Source organism: Sipha flava, unplaced genomic scaffold (genome assembly GCF_003268045.1).
Source record: "Sipha flava isolate LNK unplaced genomic scaffold, YSA_version1 109_pilon_pilon, whole genome shotgun sequence".
Lineage (NCBI taxonomy): Eukaryota > Metazoa > Arthropoda > Insecta > Hemiptera > Aphididae > Sipha > Sipha flava.
In genome coordinates this window covers 1,871,906-1,890,258 of record NW_020271726.1, presented here as the reverse complement: position 1 = coordinate 1,890,258, position 18,353 = coordinate 1,871,906, and the positions used below count along the sequence as shown (strand labels likewise).

The window sequence follows — 18,353 nt, the reverse complement described above, 5'->3', positions numbered from 1 at the left end:
ATAAAGATAATAAAACAATTTCCCAAATAAATATGAGCACATTTAAATTTAGTTGTGACCAGAGGATTATCGAATATTCTTGTTAATACTGGTGTTGATTTATTTCTTGATAATTTTATTATTTATAACATCCATAAGAAATGAATAACTTATGATGAAATTAATTACAATACGGAATAGTTGCCTAAATTAAATTTAGTAAAGAACTTTACAGAATACGTGCTACATAAGATGTACGTGCGCGTGTTTCTAAATTACAGAAAAACTTGATTATTTAATATACATTTATGGGTTCAATAAAAATACATTTAATTGTTTGTAAATTTAGAGTAAATTAAAGTTTTACTTGTGGATATTCAATTGAGTTGTTCTAATGAGCAAATGGATACAGTAAATATCTCTCTAACATGAATTTCTAAATAATGTTTGTATGCTTAAATAATTAAAAATTTTATTTTCTAATATCTTACATTATAAATTTAAATTCATTTTAATTTCAATAGTGTTTTAGTAATAGTGATAACTATGCAAATATAATTTATTTAAAATGTATTTGATGAAAGTTGAAAAAACATAAAACATACCAACATATCAAAATTAAATTTCTGTTTTGAGAACTGATGATAAAAAAATAGTACAATATAAAAGTGTATACATTGTATCTAAGGCGTTTTTTTATGTCCTGTTTTTTTGTTCTTTCGTTTCTCTTTAACTAAAGGTTTCATTTATCATAACCATTCGTTGAAACGCAACCTTTTGTTGAGGGGTTGTTTTGTCAGAATAGGGACGCGTGTGCCCATCCTTCAGAGTTAGACCAATCCCTCTTCTGATTCCTTAGCAATTGACCCATTTAATAGTCTCTTGACAATGTACAAAAATGACACAATAGAAGTGTGCGTAACACATGGAATTAAAAATATTTGCATGTATGCGTAGGTGTGAGTAATTGTCAATAGAACTTTTTAAGTGTTTATTTAATATTAGTCGTTCAGAAACACCAAATGAGCGTTAAATATATTGATTTGTCCAAAAGTCTATCGTGAATGAAATAATTATCCTGAATAATATTATATTGCATGTACTTGTATTATATGGTTAAATTAATTGTAATTTGATATTAAACATTGATAAAAATATATTTTAATAATAAATATAATATGATGATAATTATCTATGCGTAGACTTTTAAATAAGTTGATTATAAAATTCTATAATGTATTTTGAAATAAAATATTCTTATTTTTAATAAATTTTGTTAATATTGATGTATCATACGAGTGAAACTATAAAATCGAAAATTGTGTAGAAAATAATAATTTAAGAAAATGCTCATATATTGACATAAAGTTGACTTAATATTTTTATTTTATTTTCTCTAAACTTATACTGAATAATTCAAATATCAGTATTCTAATCACTAGGTACTATAAATTATAAACTATTTATTAATATATATGTTTACATTTTTATTATATCTATAGGTAGATATTATTGAAAACATTTATTTTTGAACATTTTTTGTTTCATGTTCATCCACCTTTAAATTATCTTTATAAAAATATTGTGTAATTTATTTAACTTTTAAAATTTAGGAATGAAATTAGTTTTTAGAAGTTTTCTGAAAATGTATAAATCTGTAGGATTAATGAAAATTCTTTAAAATAACTATTTAAATTAGTATATAGAAAATTCCAATAAAGGTAATTAACAAACATAATATGTTTAACCATATTATGGTAAATACTACATTTGATTTATAAAAGCATTATAAGCACCGCTGGCAAGTGCAAATCTAGAATTTTACATCAGGGGCTAATAAAAATGATGGATATGAGTACCACAGAACACAAACTAGACATTGTTATAAAACCCAGCTGGACTAATTTATCGTACTCGAAAAAGCTAGGTGCATACTCGAAAATTAATTTTGCACACTTAAAATATTTTTTATAGTGATATATTCGGGGATAATATCGATATTATTATTTCATTTCTTCTAAGTTGATATAATAAATAAACTTCACACAATTTTTTCAATGAATTGTTACAAAAATGAAATAATTTTATACAAAAAAAATAGTTTATAATTGTTGTAAGACTACGTGAAGTATAAAGGTTGTGTTTCTAATTATTAAAAAAAACCTGTATTTACTATTTAGTATGAAACAGTGTTAAACATATATTTAATATGGGGTAAATAAATATTATTTATATAGTATATATTAATATTAATAAACATTTATAAAAATTAATTTAAATGTTATTATATTATAATAAGTCATTTAATTATGCATAAAAATTCTTAATTTATATTGTACACTATTTTTTCAAATAAGTTTTATTACATTTAAAAATAATATTTTTAAACATTTAATTTATTTTGTTGGCATAAAGATTACTTTAAAATATACTCGAAAAATAATATATAAAAATATACTGGCTTTTGTATTCATTTTAATATTAGTTAGTAAAAAAATAACTTTGTTCATATTTAGAGTAAAAAATATTGAGCATATTTATGACTTTAAAATATAAACCGTAAATTGTAAAAATAAATCTATCAAATTTTAATCCAAAAATTTTAGGTACATATATTATTTGAAACTCAGTTTTTTCTAGTAAACTTGTCACTGAAAAAGTTTTTCAATCAAAATTATTTGGTAATTAGGTACTGAAATAATGAAAATGATCATAGAAAATTATAAAATAAAGATACATTTATATTATCATATTATTTTTTAATAGAAATTTTGAATTCGGTAACCTAATATAAATGTTGATATTAGTGTTGACGAATTTAGTAATAAAATGAATGACATTTAATAGTAGCAGCTAAAATTTCATAAACCATTGATTAAAATAAGTAATATTAAATTAAAATTTGTGATACATTTTGGCTTAATAACTTCAGTCATCAAATTTTTCAAATTGTTTTTAAAATTTAAAAAACCATTTGAATCTTCAAACTTATAAGCTTTTTATAAATACAATGTAATGCAATGTATTTATGTATTTAAAAAAACAAATAACTTATACTTTACTATTTTACTTATAATTACGCAGTATAGAATTGACACATCAGGGAAACAAGTAAAAAAATATTTATAACATAACAGTGTTATTAAGATACAATATTATATACAACATGTTGTGTTGTACGTATTTAGATTTTATTGTATCTAAAAATAATTATTTTTCTTTCAACTGAAAACTTTTTAATAGGAAATATGCAAATGGTCAAATTACTTAAATGGTTTACTTTTCCACATTCCAACACATTCTACCATTCTAGTAAGATTGATGTTATTTCTAAACGGATACGAGCTCTGGCATATAGGGTTATCCAATTAAATTTTGAGACTTTGAGGTTGTTAAAGTATTGTTACTATGGTAACATATGAGTTACCATAAATGAGTTAGACATGTTAACGTTAATGCATTAAGATTATTTTCAACTTAAAATAGTTGAACAGATGATCAATAGTCATTATTTGTTGAAAGTTTTAATGCTTATGAAGCTTAATGTTTGAACAAAAAACTAATGAAGAAATATTTTTTACTGTTTTTTAGTTAAAATAACAGAACAACCCGAACGAGTTACTTGTAAAATATTATGAGATAAAATCTAAATAGTACATTGCCAATTTTGATGTTATATTTGTTATATTTCAAGGACTTGATCAATTGTAAGTTTGTCAGTCAGTGATAATTCCTCTTTGCTGCCGAAGATTAATTATTATTTAGGTATTATTTGTTTAATATTTGTTTATTTTTCTATTGATTTTATATTTAAGTGAATCTTATTGCTGTTGGGGTAGTGAAATTTTCTGATTTGATTATTATTTCTTTATGTTATTAAATAGATAATTAATATTTTTTGGATCTGTAATATAATATAAGCATTTTTTTTCCTTTATGAATATTATAGTCAGGGGTGGATAGGCCCATAGGGAAAAACGGATTTTCCCTGTGAGCTCTCGCTCTATATTATGTCGGTGGCCCCCTTCGATACCATTCATTTTTGTAAATTTATTATTTTTTTTTTATAGTTAAATTATTTAAATTAAATTAAGATGAGTAAATATAATACATTTTTTAAAAGCAATTTTTTTTTTCATTTTGGTGGCCTCATTAAAATATTTCCCTGTAACAAAAACTACCTATCCACCTCTGATTGTAGTCTTAGTGTCTAATATATGGGACAGGTTATCGATAGTAAAAAAAATTTAAAAATTAATGAAATACCCATTTTGGTCCAGATTAAAGCCAGGTTAATATATAACTTATATACATTATATAATGTATGTAATTTTCGTAGTGTAATTATCAAAACCGTCCATATAGACCCGAAGTATAGTTAATTTAGTACTCAGCCTTATTTTATTTTTTCATAAATCATGTTAGTATATATAATAAAGTACAACCTATTATACTTATAATTATATATATTATGCAAAATATTGTAATATTAATAGACTAGCTATAGGTAATTAGATCATGTATAAATTCTAGATTATAATTAAATTGGAGAAGAACAATACAGACAGACGTTGATTCAGTTTATGTTAACAAGATGGGTGGGTTATGAAAAAGTATATATATTTAGATACGGCTGCATCCAAATTGCATGCCACGTCTAGAAGGGTCTGTCCGAATCGCACCACGTCTTAGATTGGTCTGTCCGAATTGCATGCTATGTATCCCTAAGTTTATTTATCATGCACTTTATGTTACTTTAAGTTACAATTATATGCTACACTATTACGCCCTATAATTGCATACGGATCAGAAACATGGACATTAAGAAAAACGGAGGAAAATAAATTGATTATTCTAGAGAGGAAAATCCTAAGAAAGATTTTTTATCTAGTAAAATACCAAATAACTGAAGGATGGAGAATAAGGAAAAACAAAGAACTGGAGGATCTTTTTCAGAAGCCAAACATATATAATCCAGAGTAGGAGACTTAAGTGGGCTGGTCACGCGTAGCGTAGTCAGAACCGGCTGCTGCACATGGTATTGGCAGAGAAACCACAAGGAATGAGGCCTCTTGGGCACCTCTGTTTGTCCACCGAAGGGAAACGATGGGAAGATATAGTAAAAGAGACATGGAATCGTTTAACGGTGGTCCAGAATGGAGAATAAAAGTAGCGGACAGAGAGACCTGGAGGATTAGTTATTCGACGGGATGGTTCTAGTGGCCGGTAATACTCAAGAAGAAGAAAAAAAATCTTGTCATATGGTTATTACAACTGATTCGTTTCTGGGTTGAAATATTTTTTATATCCGAATAAACATTTTACATTTTTAAATGCCATATAAAGATGTAAAATATATTCACTTGATTATCCTAAATTACAATTATTTTATTTAATGTTTAATATTCACTATGTCACCTTCCCCAATTTGATAAAATGTTTACTTGGATATAAAAATATTACAATCTAGAACTAATCAGTTTCTATTCATCCGTTTTTTTTAAAAATTAAAGTTTAAGTTATAATTACACATAAGTACATGATAAATAAAGTTGGGGGTAAATGGCAGTTAAATGGCAATTTGAACAGACTTAGAATATTTTTTAAAACAATTATTTCTATTTTCTCGTTTTCTTTCCAAGTGGGAATTACATCGAGACAAAATATTGCAATTTGACAAACATCCAATCAAATATTACATTTTAATATGACCAATGGGGAGGCTTACCCTCCCCGCTCCTTATTTAATCCACGTCTAAATTTTGAACTTTTCCCATTAATTTTTTCTTTATATTAATGTATTCTATAATCATATATTACGTTAATCAATAAAAAATATCCTTGGGAACATGATGATGATTGATTTTATTAATTTATTTATTTAGATATTATGAATAATCGGTAACATAAAGTATAAGGGTAATTCTGTGTATAAATTTAAATTCGTGGTAGTGCTATAGGAGTATGAGTATAATTTATGAGTAATTAATAGAATTAATAATGAGTTACTAACCTAACGTGGATATAACGTATTAACATTATATCCACGTTTTAAATTATGGAATTGTTGAACAATGAAGATTTGTATTTAAATATAATAAAATGCAAGCATTAGGCATTAGATAGATTTATTATTAACTTAAGCTACTAAAGAGTTTGGATTTGAATACTCTAAAATACATGTTTTTTAAAAATATTATAATTTCGGAAAACGTTACATAATGCATTTGTTTTTTAATTTTGTTCTCTAGTACCTGATTCTTAAGTTTTGTTTTATTTTACGATTCCAATCTCAAAACGAATAATATATAATACCTGTAGTGAAAAGGAATTGTAGAGAATAATAAATAATATTATTTTATTAATTTAGATTATTATACAATTTATACATAAAAAAAAATATTATAACAAGCCTAAAGCAGCGATTTCTAAACTTCTTTGAATACAATAATGTATGACGTTTTTGAAGCAATTTATTTTACTAAGACCACAAAAAAATTGATTAGAATTGGAAATGTTTTCATTTATTATTTATCTGTATAACTCGGATTATATTTTTTTTCAGACATATTTTTATCTTCAATTGTTTCCTGATGTTCCGGACACATTATAGGTGTTTTTAGAATGTATTTTCACATAGAATCTCTGTTAAGAACATACTGATTTTTATACATGTTTCCGATCCATATTTATACTATTAATTCACCCTTGATGTCTTTATTCGCACATTGATCATCAAAATTCGTCAACCTTCTACTTCAAACATATATATATATATATATATAATTATACCATATACAAAAAAGGAAATATTAATATTTTAATCTTTGTAAGCATAAACCAAATTGTTTTAGTCAAATATTAGTCATTCTGAACCATAGCTGATTTAATTTTCAATACTACTATACTATACTATAATACTATTTCAACACATGGGTGGAATTTCTCAATATTTTTATGATGTCTTTTGTTACTTTTTATATTTAATCATGACCACGTGTCGCGTGGATTCTAAATAATATGTCGACAGTGCGCTCGGCGCTGGTGTGATGTTCATTTTATGTGTATTCTACGGACGGAGAAAAGATCCGAAGGGCTACATTGAAATGTTGGTCCTACGACTAAATGATAAATGACTTAATCTAACATTGACTTCTACGTAATTATAAGATGATTATGATCTCATCCTCAACAAAAAATATGATCATTTGTGCAGTCATGCTAGCGTGTAGTAACGAGTATGCACTTCAATGATGTATAACGATCATCCACGGCTTATTATTATTATGTATACGTGATACATGTATTACGCGCTTGAGCGCGGCGGGCACGACGGACGATACACGAGTGTTACATGCGCCGTTATGTACCTTGGATCTTCTTGACTACGTCGTCGACGTTGACACTGCCGATAACCTTTTGCACCATCGAGCCAGCTCTGTGGTCACCATCGGCGGTCGTCGGTGGTTCGACCGCGACCGCTCGACCGTTGCTGGCGGTCGACTGCATGGTGTCGCCCGAGGGCAGAGGATTGCTTCCGGCGCATCCCATGATCGCGCGAACTCGTGCGACGGCAAGATGGAGATCGTTTCTCACGTCTGGGGAAGGGAGGATGGCGGTCGTTCGTCGTTCACCGAGTACGAAATATTCTATCACCCGCGACCCGCGTACGGTATGCGCAATGCACGCGCGCGTACCGTTGCAATGAAGTGTGTACCGCACGGACAGGCGCGTCCTCCTTCTGTGGTCTAGGTGTCCTGTTCCTGCGGGCTGGTTTTCCGGGGGAACGTCTGTGCGAAAACAGGTAACACGTGTGCGAATCGTGCAAACCTCTTTGTCGCAGTGCAACCGTGGCTGGCCCGTGCGCGGTAAATGATTTCGGGCTTACTCGTCGTACGCTTCCGCCGGGGAACGTCGAGCGCGGTCGCCAGCCGGTCATTGTAATTGTACGCTCAGTGCGTGTGTAATACGTCATTGTTATTAACACTGGAGGCACACGCGTAGGTGTTCGGTACGTGCTTCGGCGGAGGGTGAAAGGGTGTACGGGGTGAATTTTTCTCATGACTCGAAACGGGTTGAAATAACTAAGGAAAAATAAGTGAAAAGTAAGTTTCACACAAAAATATCAATAATTTTGTATTTAAATCCCGAAGATGATAATTATGATGTTTAGAAAAAGTTGTATTAAAAATTATTAAACTTGCATTAAATTTAAAAAAATAATGCATTTTTTAAGGGCTATTTTAATTCTTAATAAATCAACATTGGAGTTATAGCCACAATTATTTTAGGTCTTTATAATATTTTAAATATTTATAATTATAGTTAACTGTATATAAACAGTTATATATATATATACAGTTATACATATAATTATTTTTCCAGTAATGTAACCTAATTTAGGACTTTTAAAAATATCACCCTGTATACAGGAAGGTTCACGTAAGTGCAAATTTATACGCATATACGTGGGTGCCACCGTGACAACGTCCAGCACATAACATTGGCGTGCAGGCAATGTGGTGATTACGTGTTGTCGTTTCACGCGGCAACGACCATTCGCCACAGCCAACCATACATCGTACATTTTTTAACACTGTAATACTATTATTATTATTGTCATTATTATTATTATTATAAATAAATAGTATTATGTCGTGCTTAAATTTGTTCGCTTTTACACGTATCGTGGCAGAGACGTTAACTGCAGAAAGATTTTTATTTCTCACGATTTTATTGATGTTTTACGTCATACGTGCGAAATAATATTATAACACGGCACTAACTTATAACTCTTATAACTGACCACTGCAGTGTTGTATGTCAAATTGTTTTTCCGATAGAAATAGTATGATTAATGTCAGTAATTATTGCATCGCGATACTTACATATGCCGACTGTCGCGACGACTCTGATCATAAATATGGGTATAACACATAGATTTAAGGGCTTGGATCAGTTATCCTCATTGATAAGAAATAAAAATCAAATTTCCAAATTCATTGGTGCCAATGTCAAAAAACAAAATTCTCACCAATCTAACCTCTACAGTGATATTAATACAATAACAAAAAATCCCTAAATTTCAAATTTATTTATTTTCAAATTCAAATTTCAAAACAATATTTTTGAAAAAATTAAAAACAGGTCTGTTGTATTGTTCTATATATGGGATGGTCACAAAATATTTTAGCTTGAAACTTAATATTTTGCAATCAATTACATACAAGACAAAATTAAATGATTGACGTCATCTAAATTTCAAAACCTATATAAGGCAACAGTAACGGTGATCAGTCTTGGGGTGTCGCGGATAACGACAAGTTTTTATTTAAAAGTAAATTATGTGTTTTATTGTGAGACTGAAGTTATTATAATCTAATTTGGTTTTAAACTATAAAATATTTGTTTGTCATTTTTTTCCTAGTATGTGTACTGAAGCGTTTGTGGTGATAAAACACTTATAAAGTAACAAGATATTTCTGTACTTACTTTTTCATCCAGTACTCGTTATCGTGGTCAGTTGTTCGAGAGTAAAAATACTTCAGAGTTATAAAGTATAAATCCTGTGGTACTTGTTAATTTGCCCTTTTGTACAGTACTCGTTATCGTGGTTATCAAAGGAGAATTAAATAAGTTTTAACCAAAAGGTATCGATATTTATTCTTTGACGGTCTGAGACTCAATAATCGAAATATGTCTGTTACATATGTCAAGCCTTTGCGTGGTGTATACTGTAAAATACTATAAATACTTTAAGTAGATCAAGTTTACCTATGTGAAAAATGTTCATAGGGTCATCAGGTGATCGACAAAACGCGTATGAAAATGTAAAATTTCTTATTGTTTGTTAAAGTAGTGTTGTTATATCAGTGTCAATAAGCAGAACCTCTAGGGTTACTTTTACCTTTATGTTATTTTTTTTAACATTTTAATAATATATATTCTGAATAAGTCTTGAACCGTCGTGCATATATTTTTTGTTCTGTCTTTAAAAAAAATTTATTTTATTTACACCTAACATAGTGTTTTTATATTTTCATATATTTTAAAAAATGTTTAATTGCGAGCAGTGTGTTATTTCTTTTAAGGTGCGTCCTCATTTGAGCAAATTTGTGTGTGCGTTGTATTTTATTTTCGACGCACACTTGTTTGCCTTAATTTTTTTATATTTTGTTACTATGCGTCGTGCGTCGAATTTTGACGCTCAGACGGTGCGGTGCAAAATTACAAAACATTGTGTTGTAGTAACATTCTGTACCTACTAACTCTGTAGTTTGTACCCGTGGTTTTTGTATATTTTTTAGTTTATTTTATTATTTATTTTTAAAAATCTCAGTCATTATGAATGAGATTATATTAAGAAAAAAAAAAAAGCCGCAGCATTCATAGTTATTCACCAGTCGTTAAATAAAAAAAATAAAAAGAAACCTCGGCACAGACGTTGGTGGATTACAAGGCTGTACCAAAATAAATTAAACAACCATAGCTCAAGTCTCTTATCCAACTTAAAATTTGATGAAAGCACTGGACAATATAAACATTTTTTTCAGATGTCTTCGGAAGACTTTGAATTTTTAATAAATTTAGTGGGGCCTAAAATACAAAAAAATGATACTCATTTTCGGAGAGCAATTACAGTTAAAGAAAGATTAGCTGTTACATTATGTTTTCTTGCAACAGGAGATTCGTTCACAAGTTTACAGTACCTTTTTGGGAAGTCCAAACAAATCATATCGCTAATTATTCCAGAAGTTTGTAAAGCACTTATTGAAGGACTTCAAGATGACGTAAAGGTAAAAAACATCATAATATAATACATAATTAAATGATTTTTTATTATATTATTATATTATTTTTTTTTTAACCTCATCATGGTTTGTGTTCAATTCCTTCGCTATTTCACACCATGCATCATACTTTTTTGTTTTTGAAAAATGATATGGGTCTTTTGAATACCATAACAGAGTACGTTTTTCGTACTCTTGTATAAGCAAGAGACAATCATCTTGGCACCACTCCATTGATAAATAAAATAGAATTTATAATTGAAAAAATATCAAAGTTAGATGTACTATGATGTACTATTCACTATGAGCGTGCCGCGTGCGTAACAAAATGTGCGTGATAAAATAAAGTCGTCCAAACTGAACACCGCACAACACAAATTCGTTTGATCTTGACCAGGAGACCAACAAACGTTTGGATCATGTGCGTTGTACGCCTCGAACTCATACGCAACGCACAAGCATGTTTCACCCGGTCCAAACATGTCTAATTTTTGACGCACGCGTGTTCGTCAAAATTCAAAATACAACGCACAAACAAATTTGCTCAAATGTGGACGCACCTTTACACGTAAATACAATTTTATCGCTCACCAAAAAAAGCATGCGGGTGTACGATTTCCATGTACCGTTTGCTCCTCGTCATTTTCATACAAAACCGGCCTCAGTAAACATATGAAGAAAATTCATATTACGTATTTATTGTTTATATGATTTATTTTTGAATCAATATTAATTTTTATTTTTAAAAGGTATCGTCAACCTGCTGCACCGATTGTTGCTCAACCCACTCGACAGAGTGTCATACAGTTTGCGCCTCGTATTGTCCGTCATGTAAACCAAGGTGATATCCAGATCGCACCTCAAATTTTTTTCCCAATATCCCGGCTGGCGGATCGAATGAGTTATCCGAGGATGATTTGTGTATGATTGCAATAGACGAATATGAGAAACATAACACTATTACAGGTTAGTTTTATTTTTTTAAACCCAAATTAATTAGATTTTTAAAAGACCGGTGACTTTAATTTATCCATCGTGGATTTTTACACAAAGACATACGTCATATTATATTTTAAAAGATAAACCAATTTATTTATCACTTGCGAGGCTAATTAGATTTTTAATAGAATTCGATACTTTACCCACATAGCATTAAAATATTTTCCAAATATAAAAAAATAATATTTTCAGGAAAATGATTTAGTTGGCAAAATATTTTTAGATCATCGTTAAAAAGTTGCATAAATAATTAGAAAATAGTTCAGCAATATTTTTTTGGTCTTGAATTTCACATTTTTTAAAATAATTTAAAACATGATTTATAAAACATTTTAACTAGTCAAATTGAAACAAACCCGTACTGAACTTGCCAAACACCATTGAGGTAAAATTATGTCAACTTAAACATATTATATATAATAATTTTGAATAAATATTGTTTTATTAACCATTAAAAAATATTTTAAGGATATTATAATTTTCCAAATGCTGTGTGGGTATTTTATTTTCATTAGATATTAATTAGGTTTTTTTTTTTTAAAAGATACTTATACCACATCAGTTAACGGGAAACGCGTTTCCACCGCGAATACCACGTCGGTTGCTAAAGCAAAAAAAGTGAGGATGAATATGGTGAAGACCCCTGGGTTAGTAGAAATCTCGTCGTCAGCCGCTCGAAAAGTCACCTGGTACTTCGCAAAAAATTTGACTTATGTTCAAAGTTACATCGACTTTCTCCGTTCACTCAAACCGGCTCTGTCAGTAATACTAAAAACTCGCGTTCAGGAACATCCAATAAAATTTAGCTTGAAACTCGAGGGCATCTATAACCGATCTAACATCGCAAACTCGTCCGTAAATAGGGCGTTTAAAACATCGGCGGTTGAAGTTTTTTCGGAAAGCAATATTGATAAGATTATTGTAAGGGTTTATATTAAGTTGCTTTCCGAGGAAGAAACTTATACCGGTAGAGGAAGCGGGTTTACTATAGAGCAGGGGTCGGCAATTAATTTATATGGCGGTCCAAATATTTAAAAAAAAAAAATTTCGAGGGCCAAAAAAATCTTAAACTTAATTTTATCATTAATGTATTTATTTTTGTATTAAAAACACATTTTAAGACAAAGTATTTAATTATTTATAAAGTAATTATACATTCATACTAATAATAACAAAATTGTATTAATGAGAAAAATGACATTTCTTTTCTTGAGCTAGTTTTTTAAAATCTGGTACTCTTGGAGAACAACTGATGCGTAAAGTGTTTTCAAGGTGGTGATCTGTTAATCTTGAACGGTATCGGTTTTTTAAAAACGTCATTTTTGAAAACGAAGTTTCACATACATAAGTGGAGCCAAACATAGTAGCTAATTTTATGGCAAGGGTTTTACAGTTCATGTATTTATCCAAGACATGCTTTATCCAAAAATCTTCAGTGGACGAAGTTTTATACATTTGCAATGAGATATCTTCTTGCAAATCAATAATTTCAATTTGAAGTGAAGATTTTGGAAGTTTGAATAATTTTGTAGCAACGTCAATCCATTCTCCAGTCAGAGAAACTTCAAACGGATTTTTTAAAAATTGAGACAGTTTTCCAATTTCTGCAAAGTCTTTGAATCTCTTACGAAATTCTTCACCAAGGTCCGACAAAAAACTTAAAAACATACTGCAGTCTATGTCGGGAGTCTTTTTATATTCTAGGATTGTTGGAAAATGAATAAAATCTTGATTTTTTATATCTTCTTCAAAGATTTCAAGTTTTCGTCGGAAAGCAGATACACTTGATATCAGATCACAAATTAACTTTTTTTGCCCTTGTAACTCAGTATTAAGTACATTTAAATATCCAAGAATGTCTTTTAAAAACGCCACAGATAGCATATTGCACTCGTTTGTTAAGAATTTATGATACTGCTTTGATTCTACTGAATCCAAGTTTACCAAGAACGTGATAACTTCTTCTTTTATACTCCAAAAACGTTCGATCACTTTGCCTTTACTTAACCAATGGACATTGTTATATTGAAGTAAATCCGAATACACTGAATCACATTCAAATAAAAAATCTTTAAACTGCCTGTGCTGAAGAGCAGATCGGGACCTCAAAAAATTAATCAACTTGATCATTATGTCCATTACTTCCTTCAGTGTTGTACTAAGTTTGCCACACAGGGATGTTTGATGAATTATACATTGATATGAAAGTATTTCAGCATTCTTATCCTTGATTCTCTTAACAAATCCCTTTTCTTTACCAATCATTGCCGGTGCGCCATCAGTTGAAATAGACACAATTTTATCATAACTAATATTTGATTTAGTCATGAAGTCGTCAAAAGTTTTAAACAAATCTTCTCCACGAGTCTTGCATTTCAATGGCAATAATGCTAGCAACTCGTCTCTAAATACTCTACTTTCAACGTCTAAAAAGCGCACAAAAATTGACATTTGCTCAGAATCAACAATATCACATGACTCATCAATTGCAATAGCGTAGCAAGGAGCCATCTCTAAAATGTGAATTAAATTATTTTTGTTGTCATCGGCCAATAGTTCTGTTCTTCTTGTATTGCTTCTTGCTGATAGAGGAATACTTTGAATAGCATTAATTATGTCCTTTTTTTCTTCAAAAAGTGCAGTGGCTACTTCCAACATACACTCTTTTACAATTTCTGAGTCTGTAAATGGTTTTTGGTGTTTATTTAACGTCCAGCAAACACGCAATGCTGCTTCTACTGACTTTTCTTGCCCAGTCATACTTTGTACTAACATAGTCGTACTATTTTTATAAGACAAGAGATACGCTTGGAGCTTATTTTTACGCGCTGCACTGTTAAGAGGAAATTTTTTTTCAAAATCTTTATGCATTGTATCATAATGACGCTTTAAATTAGCACATTTAACGACAGCAACTGTACTGTTACATATAATACACACTGGAACGGCTCCAGCTCTTACTGGAAGTGTAAAACAATATTGTTCGGTTCACTCAGCCAGAAACTTTCTGTTTTCAATGTCAACTTTACGTTTTTTGGAAAACATACTCGATTATACACGAATAATATTTATAAATTAATAAGTTTTAACACTACAGACGCGACGGACTACGAATACGAATAATTATAATAATTTCTTGACGAACGACGAACGACAAACGCAACGCGTAAATTGAACTAAATAATATTTGTGTTTCAAGAAGTAGGTTCAATGTATGGTGTTCTGTTATCGTGACTATTATTATAAACAGCGGTATACGATGAACGCTATCGTAATTTCCTAATAAATCATAAAAATAGATCGCCTCTGAATATTGTATTTTACACACACACACACACATGCGCGCGCGCGCGAATGCAAGCGACTCGGCCCGCAGCCGTGACTGTGGCACGTTCAACAACAACACAGAATACAGATAATCATAAACCGTTATTATTGTCTCACCGCCTAATGAAATCGATTTCAATATTGGTTTAATTTTTGTTATGAACGGAGGGGGAGTGATACATAGGATATATGGGAAAATTAAGATAATTTTTGGCGGTCCAGTTATTTCCCTTCCGCGGGCCGGACATGGCTCGCGGGCCGCCTATTGCCGACCCCTGCTATAGAGTCTATAGACGGGTTATTGCTAGGTATATATAAATATACACCGATGACTACGTCATCATATATAGAGTTATCGGCATATATAGATAGGAAACGAGCTACAAAACGATGACCAGCAATGCTTCAAGTGGGCGATTTTGGCGAATCACGTGACTGGGTCAAATAAACATCGTGTCAAGGAAAATTATAGACAACAAGAGGGCAAATATAATTTTGAAGGTGTATCGTTCCCGACTCCAATATGTGACCTGAAGAAATTTGAAAATAATAATCCGTACGTCACTGTGAATGTTTATGGACTCGAAAAAATAAGTTTTAGCCGCCTAGAAAATACCCGACATATGAGGTGTACCCTCTACGTGTAGTAAACGAGGAGAAAATCAACAATTTTGACCTGTTGTTGGTGATGGACGAAGAAAACACACATTACGTGTATATTTCGAATTTCTCCCGTCTGATAAGTGCTCAGAAAACCAGACACGATGGACGTGTTGTATTCTGTAAAAGGTGCTTCACGTTATTCGACGACAGGCGTCATAAATTTAAACTGAGCGGACAAGAGGCTTTGGATCAACATAAATTGATTTGCGGCGAGCACAAACCTATATTACCCAAAATGCCTAAAGAGGGGATTGTCTCGAGTTCGAGGCGTGAAAGAAGACTCAAAGGCATCCCTTCGTGATATACGCAGATTTTGAGACGTTATTAATAAAGACTGACGCGGATAAAGGTAGTAACACGAAAATAATACAAAGGCACGAACCTATGAGTTATGGATTTTTGGTTAAGGTGAGCGAGGGCGTGCCGGAGGAGTTATTGGTGGAGCACGGGATACCGTCAGAACCGGTAATATACCGAGGCAGTAAAGATTTTAAGGACGTGGCAAGACATTTTGTTGAAACCGTGTCTGAAATGACATTAAAGATAGAAAAATTATTTAAAACAAACACACCTATAATTTTCACGGATGAACAACGGCAGTTACATGAAGCAGCAACGCGATGCAATTTATGTAAGATGAACTTTTCGCACGACAACCATAAGGTGGCAGATCACTGCAATTTATCGGGAAAATTTAGACAATCACTATGTAATGTATGCAATCTTAAGCTCCAAACACCGAACTTTATACCAATATTTTTCCACAACCTTTCCAACTATGACACGCATTTGATAGTGACGGAACTTGGCCATGATACCCAAGCTATTAGACTAATACCTAACAGTGAGGAGAAATTTACCTCATTCATCAAGTACGTATCAAATACATTCAGCATGCGATTTATTGACACTTTTCGGTTTATGGCATCAGGACTGTCAACTCAAGCCTAAAATCTTGTGACACCGGGTCTGGAGAACTTCAAAGAGACCGCTAAAGTTTTTGATGAAGTCGATATGTCGCTAGTGACTCGGAAGGGGGTGTACCCTTATGAGTACATGGATAGTTGGGAACGGTTGAAGACGAGACTGCCTAGCGAGATGAGCTTTTATAGTACGTTGACGAAGACCGAGATAGAGGAGAGTGACTTTGACCATGCGAAGGAGGTCTGGGACCACTTCGGATGCAAGACGCTGGGCGAATATTTAGATTTATATTTAAAAATCAACGTGTTGTTGTTGGCGGACGTTTTCGAAAACTTTCGAGACCTATGCATGCAAACTTACAACCTGGACGCCGCCCATTATTTCACTGCCCCCGGCTTAAGTTTTGACGCGATGTTATAATTCACGGGGCAAAAGCTACAGTTGCTGGACGATTATGACATGTTGTTAATGTTTGAGAATGGTCAGTATATTATTTTTAAAATGTACATATAATAATAATAACCATATATAAATATGTGTGTACATATATTTTTTTTTTTATATATATATATAGGTATACGTGGAGGACTAGTACAAGCGAGTACCTAAGCGTTATGCAAAGGCCAATAATGTGAAAACTCCAGGTTATGATGTGTCTAAAGATAAATCATGGATTATATATCATTGTATATCAGGACTTCGTTGGAAAACATTTCTGTTTTCAACTGAACACCACCATTTGAAAACATTTTCATTAACTATAATCATATTTTTGAATATTTATATACATATACACCGCGATTAGATATTGGAAGGGAAGGGGCGAGCTATCGGTAGATCCCTTCGTAACCACTATTTTGTTACCTACAACTAAATACTTTGGATTTTATAAAAGCAAATTGGTAGAAGGTTTTTATTACTTACAAAGTTTCCATATTTTTTGTGCCAATTAGAGTAGGTAATACATTTCCAATAAAATATAAGGGAGAGTTGAAACCCATTACATCTATGTATTTGAAATCCTTCCTCTCCACACTCAAAACTAATATATATCCGCCACTGATACACATATAAATAATATATATTATAATTTAATATATGTACAAATACCAGAAAAATTGTACTCAACATTTGTTCATCGATGTGAACTATAAGTGATGGTTGAATAAATGGTTTTATGACAAAAGTACTACAAGACTGAGGTACTTAGCCGTAGAATGAACATTGAGGTTAGGCCCGTGCAACTGGAGTCGTAAAAGAATTTCAAAATTTAGAATTTCATTTTCAGAATTAATGGTAGGCTATAATCCTATTAAATCCTATTTTTTAGTTCCCACATTAGAAATAAAATAAATACAAAAATGTCAAAATTGTTGGTTTTTAAATGTTGTTATATAACCTATGTGTTCATACTGTGTGTATAAATCGAAAAAACAATAAAAAAGAGGCGAAAATAAATTATCAGAATATAGTGTTTTCCACAAAGTTCTTTTGTATTGATCCCCTCCCTACTATTTTGAATAAATTTGTGTTTATTCCTTTGTTGTACACGTATCATTAAACGTACAAATTGGAAATTTGTACACAACATACTAACCTACATATAAATATACAATATTATACTAACAAATAATTACTCAAGCAGCGTTATAGTTGAGTACATCAAATACC

At 31.0% G+C, this 18,353-nt stretch overlaps 1 protein-coding gene and 1 pseudogene across 1 annotated transcript in view; one reads left to right on the top strand and one right to left on the bottom strand.

Annotated features, from left to right (window-relative positions):
* LOC112688071 (probable inactive protein kinase DDB_G0270444) overlaps positions 1–18,353 on the bottom strand; it is a 35,491-nt gene that overhangs the window by 7,843 nt on the left and 9,295 nt on the right. The window contains exon 3 of the mRNA XM_025561088.1: positions 7,350–8,063. Coding sequence (XP_025416873.1) covers positions 7,350–7,530 — 181 coding nt within the window. The 5' untranslated portion in view covers positions 7,531–8,063. The remainder of the gene's footprint in view (positions 1–7,349; positions 8,064–18,353) is intronic.
* LOC112687064 lies at positions 10,889–18,121 on the top strand (annotated as a pseudogene).